Source organism: Setaria viridis, chromosome 6, assembly GCF_005286985.2.
Source record: "Setaria viridis chromosome 6, Setaria_viridis_v4.0, whole genome shotgun sequence".
Classification (NCBI taxonomy): Eukaryota; Viridiplantae; Streptophyta; class Magnoliopsida; order Poales; family Poaceae; genus Setaria; species Setaria viridis.
In genome coordinates, this window is record NC_048268.2 from 32,735,464 (window position 1) to 32,755,685 (window position 20,222).

General features: G+C 47.0%; 3 protein-coding genes across 3 annotated transcripts; 2 read left to right on the forward strand and 1 right to left on the reverse strand.

Moving 5' to 3' along the window:
* The first annotated feature begins 816 nt into the window (after positions 1–816).
* LOC117860616 (glycerophosphodiester phosphodiesterase GDPDL3) lies at positions 817–5,661 on the forward strand. Its single transcript, XM_034743958.2, has 9 exons — positions 817–1,120; positions 1,554–1,847; positions 2,277–2,392; positions 2,473–2,971; positions 3,157–3,195; positions 3,298–3,588; positions 3,735–3,874; positions 4,310–4,796; positions 5,130–5,661. Exons 1-9 carry the CDS (start codon positions 979–981, stop codon positions 5,426–5,428), a joined length of 2,307 nt encoding a protein of 768 aa, XP_034599849.1. The 5' UTR covers positions 817–978; the 3' UTR covers positions 5,429–5,661.
* Positions 5,662–5,712: 51 nt separating this feature from the next.
* LOC117860615 (E3 ubiquitin-protein ligase UPL5) lies at positions 5,713–9,629 on the reverse strand. Its single transcript, XM_034743956.2, has 3 exons — positions 7,875–9,629; positions 6,432–7,021; positions 5,713–6,219 (listed from the first exon to the last, which is right to left on the reverse strand). Exons 1-3 carry the CDS (start codon positions 9,475–9,477, stop codon positions 5,956–5,958), a joined length of 2,457 nt encoding a protein of 818 aa, XP_034599847.1. The 5' UTR covers positions 9,478–9,629; the 3' UTR covers positions 5,713–5,955.
* Positions 9,476–14,514, forward strand: LOC117861929 (uncharacterized). Its single transcript, XM_034745445.2, has 4 exons — positions 9,476–9,516; positions 11,313–12,584; positions 13,258–13,847; positions 14,007–14,514. Exons 1-2 carry the CDS (start codon positions 9,476–9,478, stop codon positions 12,556–12,558), a joined length of 1,287 nt encoding a protein of 428 aa, XP_034601336.1. The 3' UTR covers positions 12,559–12,584; positions 13,258–13,847; positions 14,007–14,514.
* The last annotated feature ends 5,708 nt before the right edge of the window (positions 14,515–20,222 follow it).

The window sequence follows — 20,222 nt, forward strand, 5'->3', positions numbered from 1 at the left end:
GAGCAGTACAGTAGCTGTCCCCGCCTTGTGCTAGTAGTGGGGAGGGAACAAATTGAGATTACTGTCAGATTAGCAGCCAGTGCTGTAGCGGATCAAGGATCATAGATGCCATCCCCATAGCGCACAGTTCTGCGAGACCCCCCACGGCCCCACCACTTTCGAGCGAATTAGCCGCAGCTGAATGCGAGAAAGTGCGCCGCGCTTTACAACTGCCTGGCACCATGGCTTCCCAGTTTCAGACTTTCTTTTTGTTTTTTTTTTGTTTGAGATGAGCTTCAGACTTCCAGCTCTACTAGACTACCATATAAGAAGTCAAAAAGGAGCTGAACCGCAAAACAGTATATATAACCAGCGTAACCTGTTTTTGCTAAATTTCATATCCCAAATTTTGAAATTTACACGATGCATATATCGAAAATTCCGATTCAGTGATCCACCTGTGGTAGAGGTAGTAGAGCAGCCTGTTTTCTTTGTTCTTTTGACCGGATAATGATTTCCAAGCCTTTGCTAACGACCATTTCGAGCACTGTCAGCAGTAAAAAACGACCAAAAGACTACAAAAAAGGAGGCAGGAGAACGAACAAAGCGTGTACTGCCAAAAGGTGACACACACCCACACCGCGTGCGCGAAGGGCCGATTCGCGAGCTCCCCCAACCCGGCGGTACGGGTACAGCGTGCTCACGAGCGTGTCGCTGCGGAGTGGGCCCGCCCTCAGGGCTCCACCTTGCTGCGCGCTGACACGTGGGACCGGCGTTTGAACGCGGCCGCGGCTACGGAGGCCGTGCGCAGCTGCTTTATATGCTCCCTGCTTAAAAAACAACAGGCGCATTCCGAATTCCCGTGCTCTGCAGTCTGCACACTGCTCTGCTTAGAGCTTGCCTCTCCTCTCCCTTCCATCTGTCTCTTCTTCTCAATCCCCGCCGCTGCTCCTCAATCCTACCCGTGCGCCGCGGGAAGGTTCTGGAAGCTCTCCGGAGATGAGGAGGGGTAGAGGACATGGAGGAGGAGGGGTATCCGCGTCCCTCGCCGCGCTGCTGTGCTGCGGCTGCGTCATGGTCCTCGCCGGCGCAGCCGCCGCGCAGGGGCCCCGGTTTCCCTCCGCGTACAAAACCCTAAGAGGTAAGGCCCAGCCACCCGCAGCTTTCTGCAAGCTCTGCTTCGCTTCGTGCTCTTGTTCATACGGGAGATGAGGTGCGTGCTTCCGAGGGTTCTGTACGGCAGCCGGCGAAGCCGATGGGGAATTTGTGGGTGCTTGTTCTAGAGGCGGAGAGGCCCATAGAGGCCATCCCCTTTTGCTGAGGATTATAGGAAGTTTTCTCTCAACCTTAGTTAGTGGTTACACGAAGTGGAGTGCTACATCTTGCACTACAGCTACTGCAAGTCAGCAACCACCTTTTTTTTTTGGGGTGGGGGTTTCAAATTTGTTTCGTTCGAGTATTAAAAAAAAAATCTTGTTTCGTTCATTCGTGTGGTCAAGCCTTGTCAAATTAATTGGGTGATGGTTTGAGCGGATATTCTCTAACGGGAATAATCATGTGCATTTGTCGTGCAGGTGATGCTCCACGAGTTGTGGCCAAAGGCGGGTTCTCAGGAGTGTTTCCCGACTCCAGCTCAGATGCCTACTCCTTTGCGTTGATCGCCAGCGCACCCGGTACAACTCTGTGGTGTGACGTCCAGCTGACAAAGGATGGCGTTGGAGTCTGCCTTCGGGACATAAACATGAATAATTGCACCAACGTCGCCCACACTTACCAGGCGAGAAAGCGGACCTATGTCATCGATGGCGTGCGGAAAAATGGATGGTTTGCTCTGGACTTTACCAAGGATGAGCTTCAGTCTGTTTTTTGTGAGTATAACAATATCATTGCAAACATTTCACTATAGAGCAATTGGATTCCGTAAGCTCTGTACATCTCAGACGTGTAGTAAGTACAAACTAATAATAATTGGGTATACGCATTAGCAGTCTTTACTCTTTAGTAGTATTTTTCCCTCACAAAGAAAAAGACTAAGTATGCGCAGACATGCCCCTGGACACACCACCAAGGTCATGAATCTTGAAACAATGTAACGTATTATGATTTTCGTTGTGTTTAGTTTTATTTTATTATTTTTAACTAGTTTCACATTATGGGCTTCCTTTCTCTCTCAAGTTGTGTGTACTCATTACTCAAGCATTTGTGCTTTTAGTGCCTTATAAATACTTGCTGAAAGTGTGATGATCTAATGATGTAAGCTTCTTTACTCTTAACTGATTATCTACTATTTTGAGCAGTAACACAAGCAATTTGGTCTCGCACCGACAGATTCGATTCTGTTGGATATTCTATCCTCTCTGTCACAGACTTGCTGTCCATTGTCAAGCAGCCTTCTGTTTGGTTGAATGTTCAGGTTGAGTATTGTCCTTGTAACTTGGAATTTGTTGTTGCTAGTGCTACCTTCAAAAGCTGATTTCTATTTCATGTGTGTAGCATGACACCTTCTACAAAGAACATGGTTTGAACATGAGGAACTACATACTTTCCATCCAAAAGCGTGTATCTGTGGATTATATCTCGTCACCTGAACTTGGCTTCCTCCAAAATATATCTGGAACAGTTCGTCGCAAAACAAAGCTTGTGTTTAGCTTTCTTGATAAATCCCTCTTGGATCATTCTATAAACCGAACATATGGTTCACTTTTGAGTAACCTAACGCTTATTAAGTCTATTGCATCTGGCATAATGGTCCCGAAGACATACATTTGGCCAGTGACAAAGGATAACTATCTACAGCCGTCCACATCAATTGTCGCCGAAGCCCACAAAGCAGGGCTGGAAATATATGCCTCTGATTTTGCAAATGATAGAATTATTCCCTATAACTACAGTTATGATCCATTGGCAGAATACCTAAACTTTATCAGCGATGGTGGCTTCTCTGTTGATGGTGTATTGTCAGAACACCCTATTACTGCATCAGAGGCTATTGGTAAGTTACTAAGTACATGTTAAAGACTCAACTATAATACTATAGATTGGAATTGCAGAGTGCAAAATAATCTTACCGCACTTTAAGATACGGTTGTGCCCATTGCGGAAATTTTCTTAGGATGATATTTGTGAACAAATAAGCAACATGCTCTTTTTAATGCCTTTGAATCTCCTCATCTGCAGGTTGCTTCGCTAATCTGAATTCAAGTAAGACTGGTCATGGTATGTCTCATCTCGGTGTAAGACCTACCTTAGTAGTTTTACCATGATGGTTGAATGTATTCTATTAAAACTCAGTTTAATTGTTGTAGTGTTTTTATACAGGGGAACCCTTAGTTATCTCGCATAATGGTGCTAGTGGAGATTATCCAGACTGTACGGACCTGGCCTACCATAGTGCAATTAATAATGGCGCAGATGTCATTGATTGTCCTGTTCAAGTGACAAGTGATGGAGTTCTTATGTGCATGAGTTCCATTAACCTGCTTGATACCACGAATGTGCAGGGAACAACTTTCAGCTCTCTTAGTTCTGTTGTTCCAGAAATTCAGGCTACAGCAGGAATCTTCACATTCAACCTTACTTGGGATGACATTAATAGTAGCACCTTAAAACGTGAGTTTCTTTTGTATCATTATGTAGATAAATTGTTGTTGTTGTTTTCTACCTAAAGTAAATGGCAAATAACATTATAGATGCAAGAATGGCTTACAAAAAAGCACAACCCATTAGTAGCCTTTTGACTTGCTCTTTTCCTACAGCCAAAATATCTTCCCCAGTGAGTGATTATTATCTTGTAAGGAACCCAAGGTACACAAATCAAGGGAAGTTTCTGAACTTATCTGACTTTCTAGCAATTGGAATGGATAAGGATTTGTCTGGTGTCATGATCATCATTGAGGTGATAACTTTTGCTTGAAGTTTTGGTTATTTTGATATGACCCATAGGGTTAATCTTTATAATTTATACCTGAATTTTATATCTCTATTATGAGTATGTGACAGTCAAAAGTTTACCAGATAGTAAACTTTCAATATCTTGAAGAATAATCAATATAATTTATTTTAACGAAGAGCTCATGATCTGTTTTCATTTTTTATATTTGTAAATGGTATAGCTTGCTTAACTGTTGTCATCTCGATGAGTTCTATATCTATTATAGACACACTGAACTTGTACTTGTATAGGCCTCTGGGATTAGATAATGGAAAGACACTATTTGTTTCTCATGCCCTACCACATATTCTATTCAGCTTTGCATATGACAAATATCTTGACTTATCTCAAATAAGTGGAGTTCTTTATTCATATATCATTCTATCTTTTGTACTGCAGAATGCTGCATTTGTGGCAAAGTCATTAGGAATTGACATAGTTGATTCTGTAAATGCTGCCTTAAGTGCTGCTGGCTATGATAATCAGACTACCAAGCAAGTTCTGATCCAGTCGAAAGATAGTGCTGTTCTTGTCAAACTGAAGCAGCAGAAAACAAAATGCAAGCTTGTTTACACTCTCCCCTTAGGCATTGGGGATGCTTCTACTTCCTCATTAGAAGCCATGAAGAAGTTTGCTGATGCTGTAGTTGTTGATAGGAAATCTGTTTTTACCTTAAGTCAAGCTTTTGCGATCCGACAGAACAGTCTTGTGAAAGATCTACAGTCAGCAGGGCTAGCTGTGTACGCACAGGTGTTCCGGAATGAGTTTGTATCACAACCGTTGGACTTCTTTGCAGATGAAACTGTTGAGATCAATTACTATGTTCAATCATTTAATCTGTCAGGCATCATAACTGACTTCCCGAAGACAGTCAGAAGATACAAAAGTAAGTCTCGTTTGTCATCCACATATAGTGGGTCGTGATTTTACTGCTTGCATCTACAGGGTATGATGGAAAGTAGCATGGGAACATAGCTAGTTGTGCTTAGGCCATTTTTAAAGCCTTCGCAATGGTGGTGCCATTTTCCACTCCACTGTCATGTAGCTTGTGCGATATCAAAATTTCGAGTTATGATCCCACATTCACCCTGCTTTTGCCATAAGATTAGGGAGGTGATTATTCACATTCTTTCGTAGGGTTAATCTATTATAGTATTTAATTAGTAGCTGCATTATTTACTCTCCTGTTTCTGACATTTGCATACTCTTGTATTGGCAGAAAACACCTGTACAGGTTTGGGAAATGACATGCCCAACTACATGCAGCGCATTGACGTTGGCTCCCTTTACCAGTTACTTCAACCCTTCAAAGCCCAGCCGCCATCTGTGCCGCCAATGCCGACACTGAATGCTTCAAGCGTGGAGGAGGCACCGCTTCCTCCTGTTGCGTCAAGAAATGGGCCCGGTGGTTCCTCAAGTGGCGCCGAAACTCCTGGTGCGCCTCCTTCTGCTTCTCACAAGGCTACTGTAAGTACTGGCGTGCTGTTTGTAATGGTTTTCACAGCTCTGTTGATCTGAGCAAACCATGAGGCTGTATAGTAGGCTGATCTGAGCATACCTTGAGGCTGTATGATTCAGGCAAGCTTCGACCGATGTTTTGGTGCTCCCAAGCACTTGTTTCTGTAGCTGTTTCAGTATGTCCCTGCATATTCGTTTCCACCTGTATAAATTCCCCGGTAGAAATGTTACACTATTCAGCGAGCATTGGTGTTATACATTGCTAATGGAAGCCACAGTTCCTGGTGTTTGCACATCACTGCTCTGCATAGATCCTCATACTGAGCTAAATGACACGGTACATGTTCAGCAAATTGGCAAGCCTTACCCTTACGCACATAACAAATTTTCCTGATGTCAGTTAAAAGGTGAACATTTCTTAGGACTAAGCTTTGTCTCCTAAAGTGAAGAACAGCCTAAGAACATATTGCAACTATGATCTCGGTCACAGTATCAACTATCAAACATTAGCATATAAGATAGAGCACGACTGCGGAGGACAATCCTCTGTATGTACAACACTACATTGAACCAGGAAGCAGCAGAAGCTATGACGCACCAAAGCCGCTGCTCACATGTTCCTGAACGATCACACGCAGCCGGCTTTGCATCATGCTGGATGAAGTGTAAGCTGGCAGATGGAGGTGGTAGAAGCAGGTTTGCGAAGTGGGGAGATGGTCGCGGGAGCTGGAGGCCCTGTATATGAACAGCCTGCACCCCAGTCCCCAGAAACCATCTGACGGCAAACATTTCACTGAGGTCCAGAAGAAGAGTAGCCTCCCCTGCTGTTCGACCGTCATGTTTTCCACGGCCTGGCATGTAAAAAAATATTTATTTTCATGAAAAATATATCACTACATATTGCTTTGTCTTATGTCTACACAAAGGCATCATTGGACAAATGTGTTCCATTTGATCAAAATTCACTGGCTTGGAAGAGGTAAAACCTTCTAGTTAACTTTTTTTGAACATTAAAAACCTTCTAGTTAACTTACTCAAGATAGAGTTAAAGAGTTGGGCTTACCTTCCAGAACCATTTGATTTGGCGATCTTTTTCTTTGTATCCACGGTAGTCAGTATGAGCTCTCCACTGGTTCACATCTATAGTGCCCTTGCTACCACCCAACATCTGATCAAAATCTTCATTATCCAAACTCGCAAAGAACTCTGTCCAGGGTTTCCATTTGTCGAACATAGTACGAAATCCTGCAGCAAAATAAGCTAGTTGACGTCTGGTGCAGTTCACGAACCTATCTTGAATCAGCAGATCGATGTACTTGCATCTATTCTCACTAGTAACAGCAATATCTTTCCCTCCAGGGAAGAGCTCGGTGACTGTCCTAGACCCCAACACCTCATCTTCTCGAACAAATGTTAGTTCCAATGTGTTTGAATCCACAAGACCCGGATCCATTTCTAGGATCTTTTTGCAGCTTGCATGCAGGGATGGATCTGTGTCCGCAATATCTTCCAGTGTAATAGGTCTCCCAGCTAATTGCAAGAATAATGTCCGGTCAAAGTATACTCCCACATGTATTTTGTGCCTCAAGGCCAATGCAATCATCCGCCCTGCAAATTCAAAGTACTCCAGGTGCAGTGGATCCACAACAGATGCTGCAATGCAGATGTAAGTGCAGAAGGTTAGAGTGATGTCAGAGGGACAATAGTGTTACCATTATTGAGATTTGGGAACCTCAAATGGTGTATGCACCTGCTCCTATAGTGACATGCATATGGTGCTTTGATTGCTTGTGGTATGAATGCAAAGATCAAGTAACACAGAGGAAAACAGAGTTATCTTGGATTAGAAAACAAAACAGAGATAATATTCAGTAAACAAAGTAGCTAAAATAACTAAATATAAGGAAACTGAATCTTGTCCTTGAAAAGAAACCATCTTAAAAGAAAGATTCAGTTCAAAATAAGAAGGATACTAAATTACTAACACTATCTTTTTGAAGAAATGCACCAAAGCTCCCTAAGAATCAGGAACACTAGACTGAAAATTGTATATTGTTCACCTTATGTCTCCAGTTTAAAGCTATGGGTAAATTGACCCGTGTGTCTAACAAGTTTCACTGTAAAAGGTTCGATTCCTGCAATCCGAATTGGCCAGATTACAAAAATCATCTTAGCATGTTTGAGCTTCATAATTTAGCTATTTGATCGATGGTTGCAATATTGATTAACATTTTGACCAACACAAGCAAACTTACCGGTCAAGTTCTTATATTTTACAAATGGACCTTAGCGTAAGGATATGCTTGTGTTCCTCAGTACATTTACATGACCAATGTTCACTAACCTGACTCGAACTAAAAGAGGACAAATGTCTGAACTACCTGTCAAGTAAGCATCTCTGTATTGAAGAAATTATCACGACAATATACTAGAAGAACAGTCAGGATTGTACAATACAATGAAACTGATATTCAATTTCATCAGATGGCCGCTAGAAGCAACTCACTTGGATTGATGAAAAACCTTCTCCTGTCATGTGGACACGCTGAGAAGAGAACAACGCGTGGGTTGAACAGCGCCTGACACACCAAGCAGAACCACTCCCTTAGCACGCCGGGACCGGTGGCTTGCTCGTGCTTGAACGCCACAGACATGGCAGCGCGTAGCTCCTGGGGCGTCGCATGAACAATGTACCCGAACGAGTCCGGCAGCAGCCGCGCCCGATCGACAAGCAGTTCGTAGGGCGGCGGCGCGTCGGTACCCCTGACGAGTTCCAGCAGCATTGCCATGGCAAGGTGCCTCCGTGCCTCGAACTCGAGGAGGTCTCTGTGCCTGGTGATCCAGCGGATGTTCTCGCTGAACTCGCTCCCGGCGCTCAGCACGAGCGCGGTGACTGCTCTCGCGTGCGCCGCCAGCGTGGCTCGCATAGCGTGGTGGAGATCCGGCCAGTCGTCCAGCTCGGCTAGGACGGCCCAAACGCTGTGCAGCGAGGCCGTCCACTTGGGCAGCGCGCTCGACGACGAGGTATGCCTGTGCCCCGGCGGCGGCGGCGGCGGCGGCAAGCTCATCTCGAACCTGGCCATGCAGTCTTTAACGCTCCTCAGCAGGTATTCCAGTATCTGGCTCAGAAGCTTTCTCCAAGGCTGAATGCGGTCGTCGTCCAGCTCAAGCACCTGGCGGCGCAGCACGGACCAGAATGCCTTGAACTCGACCAAGTTCCTCGTAGCTGCCGCTGGGCGGCTCCAGCAGCTCCTGTACGCCGTGGCGATCTCTTGGATAATACCTTTCGCCATCTCCCCAGCAAGCCGGGTCAACTGCTCGGCCACCCGCCGCCACGACACGCCGTGCCAGCGCTCCGGCGTCCACTCGGGGTCGGAGAGCACCGTCGCGAGCATGCTTCGCAAGGCAGTGTAGAGCGAGTCGCCCGTGCGCGCACCGGTGGCGATGGACCCGCAGAACTCCAAGAGCACCGGCGCCGTCCACGCCCTGACAATGCCCTTCCCCGACGGGGCGTCGGGGCACAGGAAGCACCGGATGGCGCGCTCGGCTACGGCGCGGCGGTGCTCGTCGTTGGAGTGGTAGAGCTGGACGAGCACGCCGGGGGCGCCGCTGCGGAGGAAGATGTCCAGGTGGTCGGCGACGGGCCCCAGGGCGCTGTGCGATCTCCTCTGTTGGGCGGCGCCGGCCGAATCGAGGAACCTCCTGACGAGCTTCTCGAGGGGCGCGGCCTCGTGCGGCTGCTGCTGGCCGCCCGTCGCGGTGGCGGCGACCCTGGCCGCGGCGGTGATCTCGGACGCGAGGCGCCACGCGTCGGCGTGCGGGGTGGAGAGGAGCCGGTAGGAGACGTGGATCGTGGCGTCCCAGGGGAGGCCGAGCTCCCCGACCGTCGCCCCGCGCGGGAGCTCCCGGCCGGCGTGGACGGCGCGCAGCTCGCCCCCGCGCGGGGGGACGCCGTTGCCGAGGCGGTCGAGGACCGAGCCCACGGTGTCCTCCCGCCGCGCCCGGATCACGGTGGTCCGGGAGTCGATGTTGCGAAGCAGGAGCTGGACGGCGGCGGTGGGCGGGGCGCCGTGATCGGGCTCCGACGCGGCGGCGCCGGGCGTAGCCATGCGGTTGCGTGTTCACTTGGGGCTGTTTTGGGGGTTTTGGTGAGTAGGGGAAAGTCCGATCGAGAGCACGGGACTGGGGGCCTAGTTTTTTGGGTTTTTTTTCCCCCGAAAGACCAATTTGGGGGCCAATTTCCGTGTGATACTCGAAGCGACCACTGAGCGAGGATAACTTCGCTCTTGGTATAAACGACGCAATCACAATTCACAAAGCTGGAGGCTGGAGCCCTGGATGGGTTGACAATTGACATTCCTCCCCATCAATCTTACTGGCTGGGAGTTTGCGTATCACTACTGATTTGCAAGGTGGACCACTTGTGTCAATCTAATCCTTCAGCAAATTTAACTGATTATTATGTGACTGGAAAAGGGCAAAAAGTTTTTTAAGTCAAATTAGCTGCAGAACACATAGAATGTGCTCACCTCTTTTTTTTTTAAAAAAAAAACGGAATCAAGTGAAGGTTCCTGCCTTTAGGTTGAAAGGATCATGTAATGTTTTTTGTTGCTGTCAAATGTTGGACGATGAAAACAAAGGGTATTTTTAGGGCTATCTGCCTATTACTTGGATGTTTTAGGACCATCAACGTCTGAATTTTTTCGGTCACAAGATGGAAATCCAATAGTCCGGGTGCATCTTCAACCTCGCCTCCATCCTATCCCCCCCGCTCCTAGTCAGATCCACCACCGCCCCTAATGCTATCAACTCGTGATGCTATCACTCCAACACCGCCTAACCGGCCTCCTCCACCACCCGCGGCCTGTGGCGGCTGCCGCTTTGCCACTCCACCCACCAACCACCACCTCCGCCAAGCAGGTGAAAATCACAATCCCAAAACCATATGGAATTTAATAATTACCAAAATTATCCATTGATCGATGATTGTATTTGTATAGTTGTATTAGAACTCTCCTTATCATGCAACGGCCCATTTTCTACAGTTTTGTTGCAAAAGCATCCCTATTTTTCATAAATAATACTACATTGTAACAAACACATGTAGTATCTAATAAAACGTAACCAGCAAACTCTCCAATTAAAGATACATGGAAGTAGCTTCTCATTTGACCACACACAAAAGAAAAGATACCATCACAGGACACTTCTACATGAAGGCAGCAACCTGCATTTGATTCAATTAAATAAAGGAAGTGATATTCTAAGCTAATTTCTGCTCCCTGTTCGTAGTAGTAGTCAAATGACTGATTAAATATGCAGAAAATGGAGCCTACGAGAGCTAAAGATATGTTCTTTTGGCAGCGATACCAACTCAAACAATCCAAGATTAAGAAAAGAATATAATCCCTGATGAAAAAAGAAACAGATGTCAACACATCCAGCTTGTTATTGAGCCGTTTAGCAAGAAGTTATCCTCTAACGACAAGGATTCTTCCGTAGCATAATAATGATGTATCTTAGAGATTAAAATTTTTTGTATTGCAACGTTTCACTCAAAGACTCCAACTCATATTATCGTTGCATGAACACCAAAATGGAATAAATAAACACTGAAAGTTCGACTGAAATCTTAAACATTATCTTTGCTGTTTGTTCCTTAAAATTTCAGGCAATTTACGTGATTGCGGGATTATAAGTCAAGATCAGCTGACCTCAACTCCAAGTAACTTACCGGACAAATTGATAACTCTAACATTTCCGGCCCACCAAGCAAAGCCGATGTGGTTTCTTGGTCACGACCAACTGAAACGAAAGTTCAATTAAAGTGCTACTAGTATCTCTTTGTAGAAAGCTTCTGCTGCGCAACATCGACTCCCGCACCACCGTGATCCGGGCGCACCGGGATGACACCCTGGACTCGGTCCTCGACCGCCTAAGGAAGGGCGCCGTCCGCAGGGGCGACCTGCGCGTCCGAGATCGCCGCCGAGGCCAGTCTCGCCGCGGCTGGTCAGCAGGACGCCGCCGCGTCCCTGGAGAAGGTCGTCGCGAGGTTTCTTGATTTCGACCGAGCCGCCAATGCGTACTCTGGCGGCTCGTGGGATTTCGACGACCACCTGGACGTCTTCCTCCGCAGCGGCGCCCCTGTCCTGCTCGTCCAGCTCTACCTCTCCAGCGACGAGGCGTGCCGCGGCGGAGCCGAGCGCGCCATCCGATGCTTCCTGCCCACCGTCAAGGCGTGGACGGCGCCCTTGCTCTTGGATTTCTGCGGGTCCTTCGCCGGCGGCGCGCGTGTGGACGACCCGCTCTACACTGGCTTTCGGAGCCTGCTTGCAACGGCGCTCTCCGACCCCAACCGGACCACGGAGCGCTGGCGCGACGTGCCGCGACGGCGGGTCGCCGAGCACTTGACCCGGCTTGCTGGGGATATGGCGAACGTTCTTATTGAAGAGATCGCCGGCGACGAGCAGGTGCTGTCCCACACGTCGGCTATGAAGAACTTGGCCGAGTTCAAGATCTTCTGGTCCGTGCTCCGCGCGCAGGTGCTTGAGGATGATGATGCCGGCACGCCGCGTCGCCCGACGAGGAGGGTACGGTGGCGACCCCTGCTGAGGAGCGTCAACGATTGGATGGCTATGTTCGAGACGAGCTTGTTGCTGCTGCGCCAGCAGCACGGCTCGTCGTCGAGCGCGGTGCCCAAGTGGACAGCCTCGCTGCACAGCGTTGTTTGGGCCGTCCTGGCCGAGCTGGACGCGTGGCCGGATATCCACGAAATGGTCGGAGACACGTTGGAGGTGCACGCGACGGCGGTCGGTGCACGCGACGGCGGTCACTGCGCTTGTGCTGAGCGCCGGGAGGGAGCTGAGCCAGAACATCCGCTGGATCACCAGGCACAGGGACGTTTCTCGAGTTCGAGGCGCGGAGGCACCTGGCCATGGCGATGCTGCCGGAATCCGTCGCCGGCAGAGACGCGCCACCGCCGCACGAGATGCTCATCGTTCGAGGTTGCTCTCCGACTCATTCGGGTACATTGCTCTCGCGACGCCCGGGGCTCTTCGCGCTGCGGCTCTGGTAGTGGCGTTCAAGCACGAGCAAGCCGCCGGCCCTGGCGTGGTGAGAGAGTGGTTTTGCTTGGTGTGCCAGGCCCTGTTCAACCCTTGCCTTGTTCTCTTCTCACCGTGTCCGCATGACAGGCGAAGGTTCTTCATCAATCCAAGTGAGTTTGCTTCTCCTGGCCTTCTGATAAAGTTCTATGTCGGTTTGTTTCTACAAGATTGGCATGATAATCTTTTCAACACATAGGCACCAGTGGCCCTCTTTTAGTTTGATTCAGGGTAACAGAGGCAATGGTAAAATCATAAGAACTTCATCAGTAAGTTTGTTTGTGTTGGTCAAAATTCATCCAATGTTGCAATCATGCAATAAATATTCAAATGGCTCGATGACGAAGCAGTTATCTTCAGTTTATTCCTGAATTGCGCGGACCTTCAATGCATTTCTACAAAAATGTAATATATTTTTTTATAACTGAAATTTTCTTTTATGCCGGTTTCTTTTCTAACCATAGTTAAATGTTCTTCCATTTAATTATTTTTGCTACTTTTTTGTCACCGAATACTTTTAACTGTTTCACCCTGTTTTTTGTTTCTTAAACCAAAGATTTACTTGTTTTCAGTTCTGCACTATGTTACGGATGTTTGAATTTATACCAATTGATTTGTGTTGCACACGGACCCACGATACGAGCCACATGCTCCCTCGTGTGTCGTGGGGCGTGGCTTCATTGGGTACATGTTTGCATTCACACCGCAATCAATCACAAACTCCCAATAATGTTCAAGGTTCCTTTCGTACCTTTCTAACCTTTTGCATTTCCATCCGTATTGCAGCATCCGTCGTGGATCCACTGCACCTGCAGTACTTCAAGTTCGCAGGACGGATGATTGCATTAGCCCTGAGGCATAAAATCCATGTGGGAGTTTTATTTGACCGGACATTATTCTTGCAACTAGCTTGAAGACCTATTACACTGGATGACATTGCGGATGCAGATCCATCCTTGCATGCCAGCTGCAAGAAGATCCTAGAAATGGATCCGACTCTTGTGGATTCAGACGTGTTGGGGCTACGATTCATTCGAGAAGTCGATGTGTTAGGGTTAAGGACGGTGACTGAACTCTTCCCAGGAGGAAAGGATACTTCAGTTAATAGTGAGAATCTATATGAGTACATCAATCTGCTAATTCAAGATAGCTTCGTGAACTGCACCAGACGTCAACTGGGCCATTTCGCTGAAGGATTTAGCAGCATGCTTGGCGAAACGATATCTCAGACAGCGTTCTTCGAGAGTCTGAATGTTGAAGATTTTGACGAGATGCTTGGTGGAAGCAAGGACAGTATAGATGTGAAACAATGGAGAGCTCATACTCACCACCGTGGATACAAAGAAAATGATGGCCAGGTCAACTGGTTCTGGAAGGTATGGCCGTCTCTTTAACTCATGTGTCTTGATGAGTAGTAAGCTATGTAGATGATTTAAACTGTTTCGAGATGCTGAATTTTGATCAAATGTAATTAACAGACAATTATTCAACATATGATTCGAGTAACAATTAACAGAAAATCTTTCGCATGGCAGGCTGTGGAAAGCATGACGGTTGAACAGCAAAGGAGGCTGCTCTTCTTCTGGACCTCGGTGAAGCATTTGCCGTCAGATGGTTTCTTGGGGCTCGATTGCAGGCTGTTCATATTTAGGGCCTCCAGTTCCCGCGACCATCTCCCCACCTCGCAAACCTGCTTCTACCACCTCAACCTGCCAGCTTACACTTCGTTAAGCATGATGCAAAGCCGGCTGCAGATGGTCGTTCAGGAGCATGTGAGCTGCGGCTTTGGTGCGTCGTAGCTTCTTCTGCTCTCCGATTCAGTGTTAAGTAACTTAATCCTCCGCATTTGGAGTGTATCTTGTATGCACTGATTTTGGATACTGTAACTGACATCGTAGTAGCGGTGTGTTCTTAGGCTGGTCTTGACTACTTTAAGAGACATGCAAGTCTGTCGCGAGAAAGATTCATCCCAGGTTATTACATGACATCATGTAAAAGTTTCTTGTTTGGGTTTAGATATTGTTGACCTCATGTTTGTTTTTATATTTTTTTTTAGAGTTCGGTAGAGATAGTGGGTGTGCTTAGTTCCCAGCCGTGGCTCGCTACGCCACGGCCGGCCGTGGCACCGATTTTCATGCCACAGTCTGTGGCGTGGCGTGACGTGGCTGCAGACCAAACATGCTAGTATTTAGATACAGATATTAATGTCGGATTATCTTTGTTATAAATGTGGATAAATGTGCGAATGTGGGATGAGTCAAAGTCCGACAATGTTGTCTACAAATATTTAATATTAAGTAAAATTTCACTACAGGAAACGTCAAGTTTCCCTGCTGTTTTCTTATTTCCTTGGAAAATGGTGATGCTCCTAGGGAAAGTTTCCCTAGAGTGCCAATTGAAAACCGACTAAGAATTCACTCTCTAGTAGGGAAGATTGAGGAAGGTGATACCATTTCATGCCACATGTGCACCCTGTTGGCATATAACCTTAGAAACAATTAGTAACAAAAAAAGTCTTTCGAAATTAACCTTAGAAACAATTAGTAACAAAAAAGTGTTTCGAAATTACAGCTCCTGCACCACCCCAGCTATCCACGCCACCAAAATTTCCCAATCCCACCACTGAATTCTAGCTCGCGCCTTGCTATCTTCCCCATGCAGCACGCTGCCGCCAAATCCCTCTCTCGACACCTCCGTCTTGTCACCTCCTCCAATTCCTCCTGCCAATAAAACCCTTCAATTCCAGTGCCTCCCTAACCCTTGAATCCCCGCCTCAAAACAATTCTACTACCGTCGAGATAACTCCATCCCTACCGTCCCAAGCACCAACCACTAGCCATGGCTAGGATGGCCCACCCCCATAACCCAAACTCTAGAAGAGAGACTCCAAGCCGCTGCCACTCAGATCGAGGTTGGAGGAGGAGCTTGTGTCCATGAGGAGGGGGAAGGAAATGCATTATTTGCGGAGAAGACAAGGGAGCTAGATCTGTTCCTCTGTTGTTAAAGGAAAGGAAGCAGAAGACAAAGGAGATAATTCTGTTGTTCTACAAGGCTTGGAGGTGAGAAGGAAAATTCTTTGATTTTTGTGCTTTGTAGATCTACATATGATAAATTCTAGTGCACTGCAAGTAAGGAGCTTCACTTGGGAGAACGCAAGGGAGCTCGGTCACTGCCGTTGTTGTTCAAGGAAGGCTTCAATGGTAGGAGATCTTGGTGTTGTGCAAAGGAAGGAGAAGGCAAGGGAGACAACTAGGCTTGAAGGTGAGAAGGAAATTTCTAGTGTGCACCGACTATTACATGTTTCTATTGCTTTGGGTGTTGATTTGTTTAAGACGTATTTGTGATCCCAAGGCAATTGTTTGATCATTAGGTAGAAAATTTAATTGTCACTTCCCTCTACCTCATCGAATCATTTTTCATCCTGAAATGTCATCCATCGTCCCATTGCCCCGACTCCACTCTCCTTCCTTATCTTCAACACCTCTTGCCACCAAATCCGATGCCACTGTCTAATCCCACGATAACCTCTGCTTTTGAACGCCCCTGCTGTGCTCACGCAGCAGAGCAATCAGATCAATGTTTGAGGCACAGCTTAGGCGCTCACACCACTCGCCCGGAGTTGTGTGCTCACGGCACAAATGTTTTGAGGTACATAGAGAACAACAAATCCACACGCGCGCGCGCGTGCGCGCACACATACTAATCAGTATGTTCCGAGAGAAGAACCTGAGAGACTGGGATGAAATGTATTCGTTGTGACACACAAATAATTAAAAAAATGAAAAAAAGATATATCTCCTTTATAGCTAGTTGAAACTTACTGTTTCATCAATCACCATTAACCGTTGAATCTAGATCCAATAGTTCAAATCTAGCTCTTCTTGGTCTCTCCTTTATCTCCTCCTCTTCCATCTTCCTCGCACGATGAAGACCCATTGTGGCACTACCCGACTTATGGTGCCAAACGTCCCTCGTCACCACTGCCCGACTCCCAACGCCAGATGCCCCGTCACCACTGCCTTCCACTCGGCACAAGCAGCCTCCACCGCTCCTATCCTTCATCATCCGACACTAACCTGTTGGAGCCAGCAAGGCTCACCACCACCATCGCCTGTTTTGGTGGCACCCTTGCCGCCTATGCTCCCCCGCCGTCTTTCCCGCCTCCACCACTAGCCAATGAGCCGCTATACGTTCGGAACTCCCTCTAAGCCTACAATCTATAGGTAATCCCCAACCCCAAATTCCCAAATTTTAACCTCAAATACCCATCCGTATTCAATTTCTTATAAAATTGCCAAGATCGATGGATAAGTAAAATCTTAATTGATTGATAAGGAGTAAATCTTGAAAAAAAAATACAAATTTCTGCTGGGATCCGCTAGCCCACCCGCTGGCTATTGTGCCCATGGATTCCTCTTTCAAATGGTATAGTAATTGAACATACCTTCCAAAACCAGCCGATTTAGCATTCTTCTGTTGTGTGTCCGATCGTTGATGTACTCGGTGTGTGCCATCCACTCTTTCCTAGCTATGGGATATTGTACCACAGCATGTGATCAAAACTTGTGATGTCTAAGCTCTCGAAGAGCACTTTTGGGGATACCCAGTCGATGAACATGCTACTAAATCCAGCAGAAAAACTGCTTCGATGACATCTTGTGCACTCCACGAAGTTATCCTTGATCAGCAGGTGGATGTACTCGCATATGTTCTCGCTGGTAACAGAGAATCCTTGCCTCCTTGGAAGAACTCAATAGCCTTTCTCGACCCTACCACCTCAACTTCTCAAGAAAACTTCAATCCTAGAGCATCTGAATCAACGAGACATGCATCCATTTCTAGGATGTACTTTATGCATCAAGGCTAATCCAATCATCCTCCTTGAGAAAAGCAAGGGACTCATGCGTAGTGGATCGAGATCAAATGCTGTGATGGAGAAGGAAGTGTAAAAGCAAAAGAAGAATTAGTACATGGAAGGAAATGTAGAGGAATTAGTATATGGAAGTACAACGAAGATGCGTACAGTACACTCACACCCACGCGCGCGCACGAAGTGTACACCACACTCGTACCCACATTCACACACACGCATGTGCCATGTGCTTCTTACACATGCTAGAATTTTACACGCACAATGTGACACCCGGCCCAATATGGTTGGCCAAGTGTGGCCCATGAGCGCAGTTGCGCATGTTTAGTACCACCTTGCTAGTTGAGCAAGGGTGGAGCTAGCCATAACACCTTCGGGTTAACCCTTTTACACAAAGCGAGGATGAAAGTGTAAGCAGGGTGCTATGTGTACGTGTGCCCACCTCTCGGAAGGGCTGGGTGGTGCGGCTTTGGAGGATGAGGCGTTACACACAAGGGGACTTAAATTACGGGAAATCTAAGTGTAAAGACCTTTCCATTTAGACTTAAATCAAGAGGCCCCAAATTTAGAAACCAGATCACTAGAATAAGAACATCCAAAATAGGGGGAAAAAGTGGAAATAAGGAGGAGGAGGAAGCAAAATCGGACAACAAATCCTAGGGAGATCCAACTCCAGCGACCTCTTCTTCTCTGATGAGCACCTCATCTTCGTCGGTGACAAGTCCAACTCCAGCAAGCTCTAATTTAGGTTGAGGCTAGGGATTTAGGTTAGGGTTTAGGGGTTTGGGGTTGGGAAGGGCATCTATGACTATCAGATTTAAAGGGGAGGTCGGGGTAGTTGTGAAGGTAGGTGGCAGGGGAAGCTCGCTGAAGTGGTTATGGGAGGGCAAGGCTAAGCTAGCGGGTGCCGATGGTGGGTGTGGGTAGTGCAGTGAGGCTTCACCAGATGCGACTACTAGTGGTGGTGAGGGGGGAATGCGGTGGGGCTAATGGTGCCAAGGGCGGCATCGGAAGGTCGGTTGGGCGTTGGGATGCTTGGGCAGGGCTGTGTTCAGGGTCGCGAGAAGATGATGAGAAGAGGAGTTGCACTAGGAAGATGAAGTGATTGGGAGCAAGCAGCAAGCATTTATGTGCGTGGGCTAGGGCTCTCCGTATATCCCTAACGTGATAGGTTATATAAAGAGGGAATGTGTGAAGGGTGTATGTGGAAAAATATGAATAATTTGTAACAAGAGTCTATGTGTGTGTCTTACACATGCTAAAGTTTCACTACATAGTCATCCCCTTCCTGCTATAACGGACAAAATGTCATGCCAATATGCCTTGCGAACGCAAGAAGAATTGAAGAAATTAAAATAACATGCAATGCTTAAGATCATCATGAGAAGCAAAACTCATCTGGAGCGGATCAGGGAGAGCAGATACTCAGATGAATCCTAGTATCCTGGGAAAGCCTGAGCTCGACAATTGTTGCCCTGAGCTGGAGCACCCAGCCAGCGTACACACGACATATAGGTCACCACTGCGGGCCAGGGGTTAACAAATGCGGTTGAGCACCATAAGATGGATCACTATGGTTCAGAAGTTATGTTGTGTACCAGGAGTTGGATTTCGCCGATCGACTTGAATGAGGAGGTCAGTTGCGGAGTACCATTTGAGGCAGGTGGTAGTAGACAAAGCCATGTGCACTTATCGGTTGGAGAGCAAACTTTGAGATGACCGATTTAGATATGCGCTTCATTCACGTGTGTGCGTGAAACACAAATTCAGTGTTCTCCTTCCCTAACTTGTGAAAGCATCCCTTTACATTTTGTCTTGCCTCTGTGTTCCTTAGACTTCAAACATAATGATTTCTTAGCTTCGAAGTAGAACCATACAGTTTTGAATTCGTAAAAGGTAGAGCTTTGAACCTCTTTTGTGCAGTTTCTGGTCAGAGAGTCAAGTCCAAGAAGGGACCTATCCAAACATGTGCTTCACACATGTGCGTGAAATACAAACTCATGCACTATTCCCCTTCCCTCTCATGTCAAAGCATCCCTTTCCATTTCATCCCTCTTTTAAGTTCCGCTATTTCAAAACACAATGATTTCAGAACTTCAAACTCAAATCATGAGCTTTGAACTCCTAAAAGTGTGTTTACACGGTTGGCAATTAGATATTGAAGTCCGAGCCTATCAATTCTGATGTTTGCTTCGCACATGTACATGAAACACAAATTCATGCACCATTTTCCTTCCCTTTCTTGTGAAAGCATCCCCTTCTACCCCGCCTCTCTATTCTCTACTCTTTCTTTGCAGCTTCAAACACAATTAATTTCATAACTTTGAGCCAAATCATACAAGTTTGACCTCATAAAACTATAACTTTGAACCTCTTAAATTTGTGTTTGCTCTTTTATGTCATTGAAGATTCTAATAACCTACACGATATTTCAACCCCTCTAGTGTTGGACCAACCGATAGGTTATCAGAGCACTTCGTTTAATTCACGTGTAAGTTCAATTATCAGGAAAAACCTATTCATTCCTCTAGGTGACATCTTGATCCTTTTCAACAACGACATGGGCGTCAGGTATGCAAAGGCAAAGGCGGACGGGATAGATGTGAGGCTGATAAGGAAGTGGTGCACCATGATCCCAGTGGCCCATGTCGAGCGCCTTGAGTGACTGTCTCTTGCTGGGAGCCGAGCAACATGGAGGTAGGCAAGCACGTAGGTGTCCCTCCAGAAGGCGCCCACCTTGATCCAGGAGGCTAGGTGGAGCTGCTCCCATGTCATCTCGTGTGTTGCCTTCACCACGCATAAGGTGACAAATGGGAACTCAACCTCGAGTTATATCATCCAGGATCACTGACACTTGCTCTGCTTCACCCTTGTCGGCATC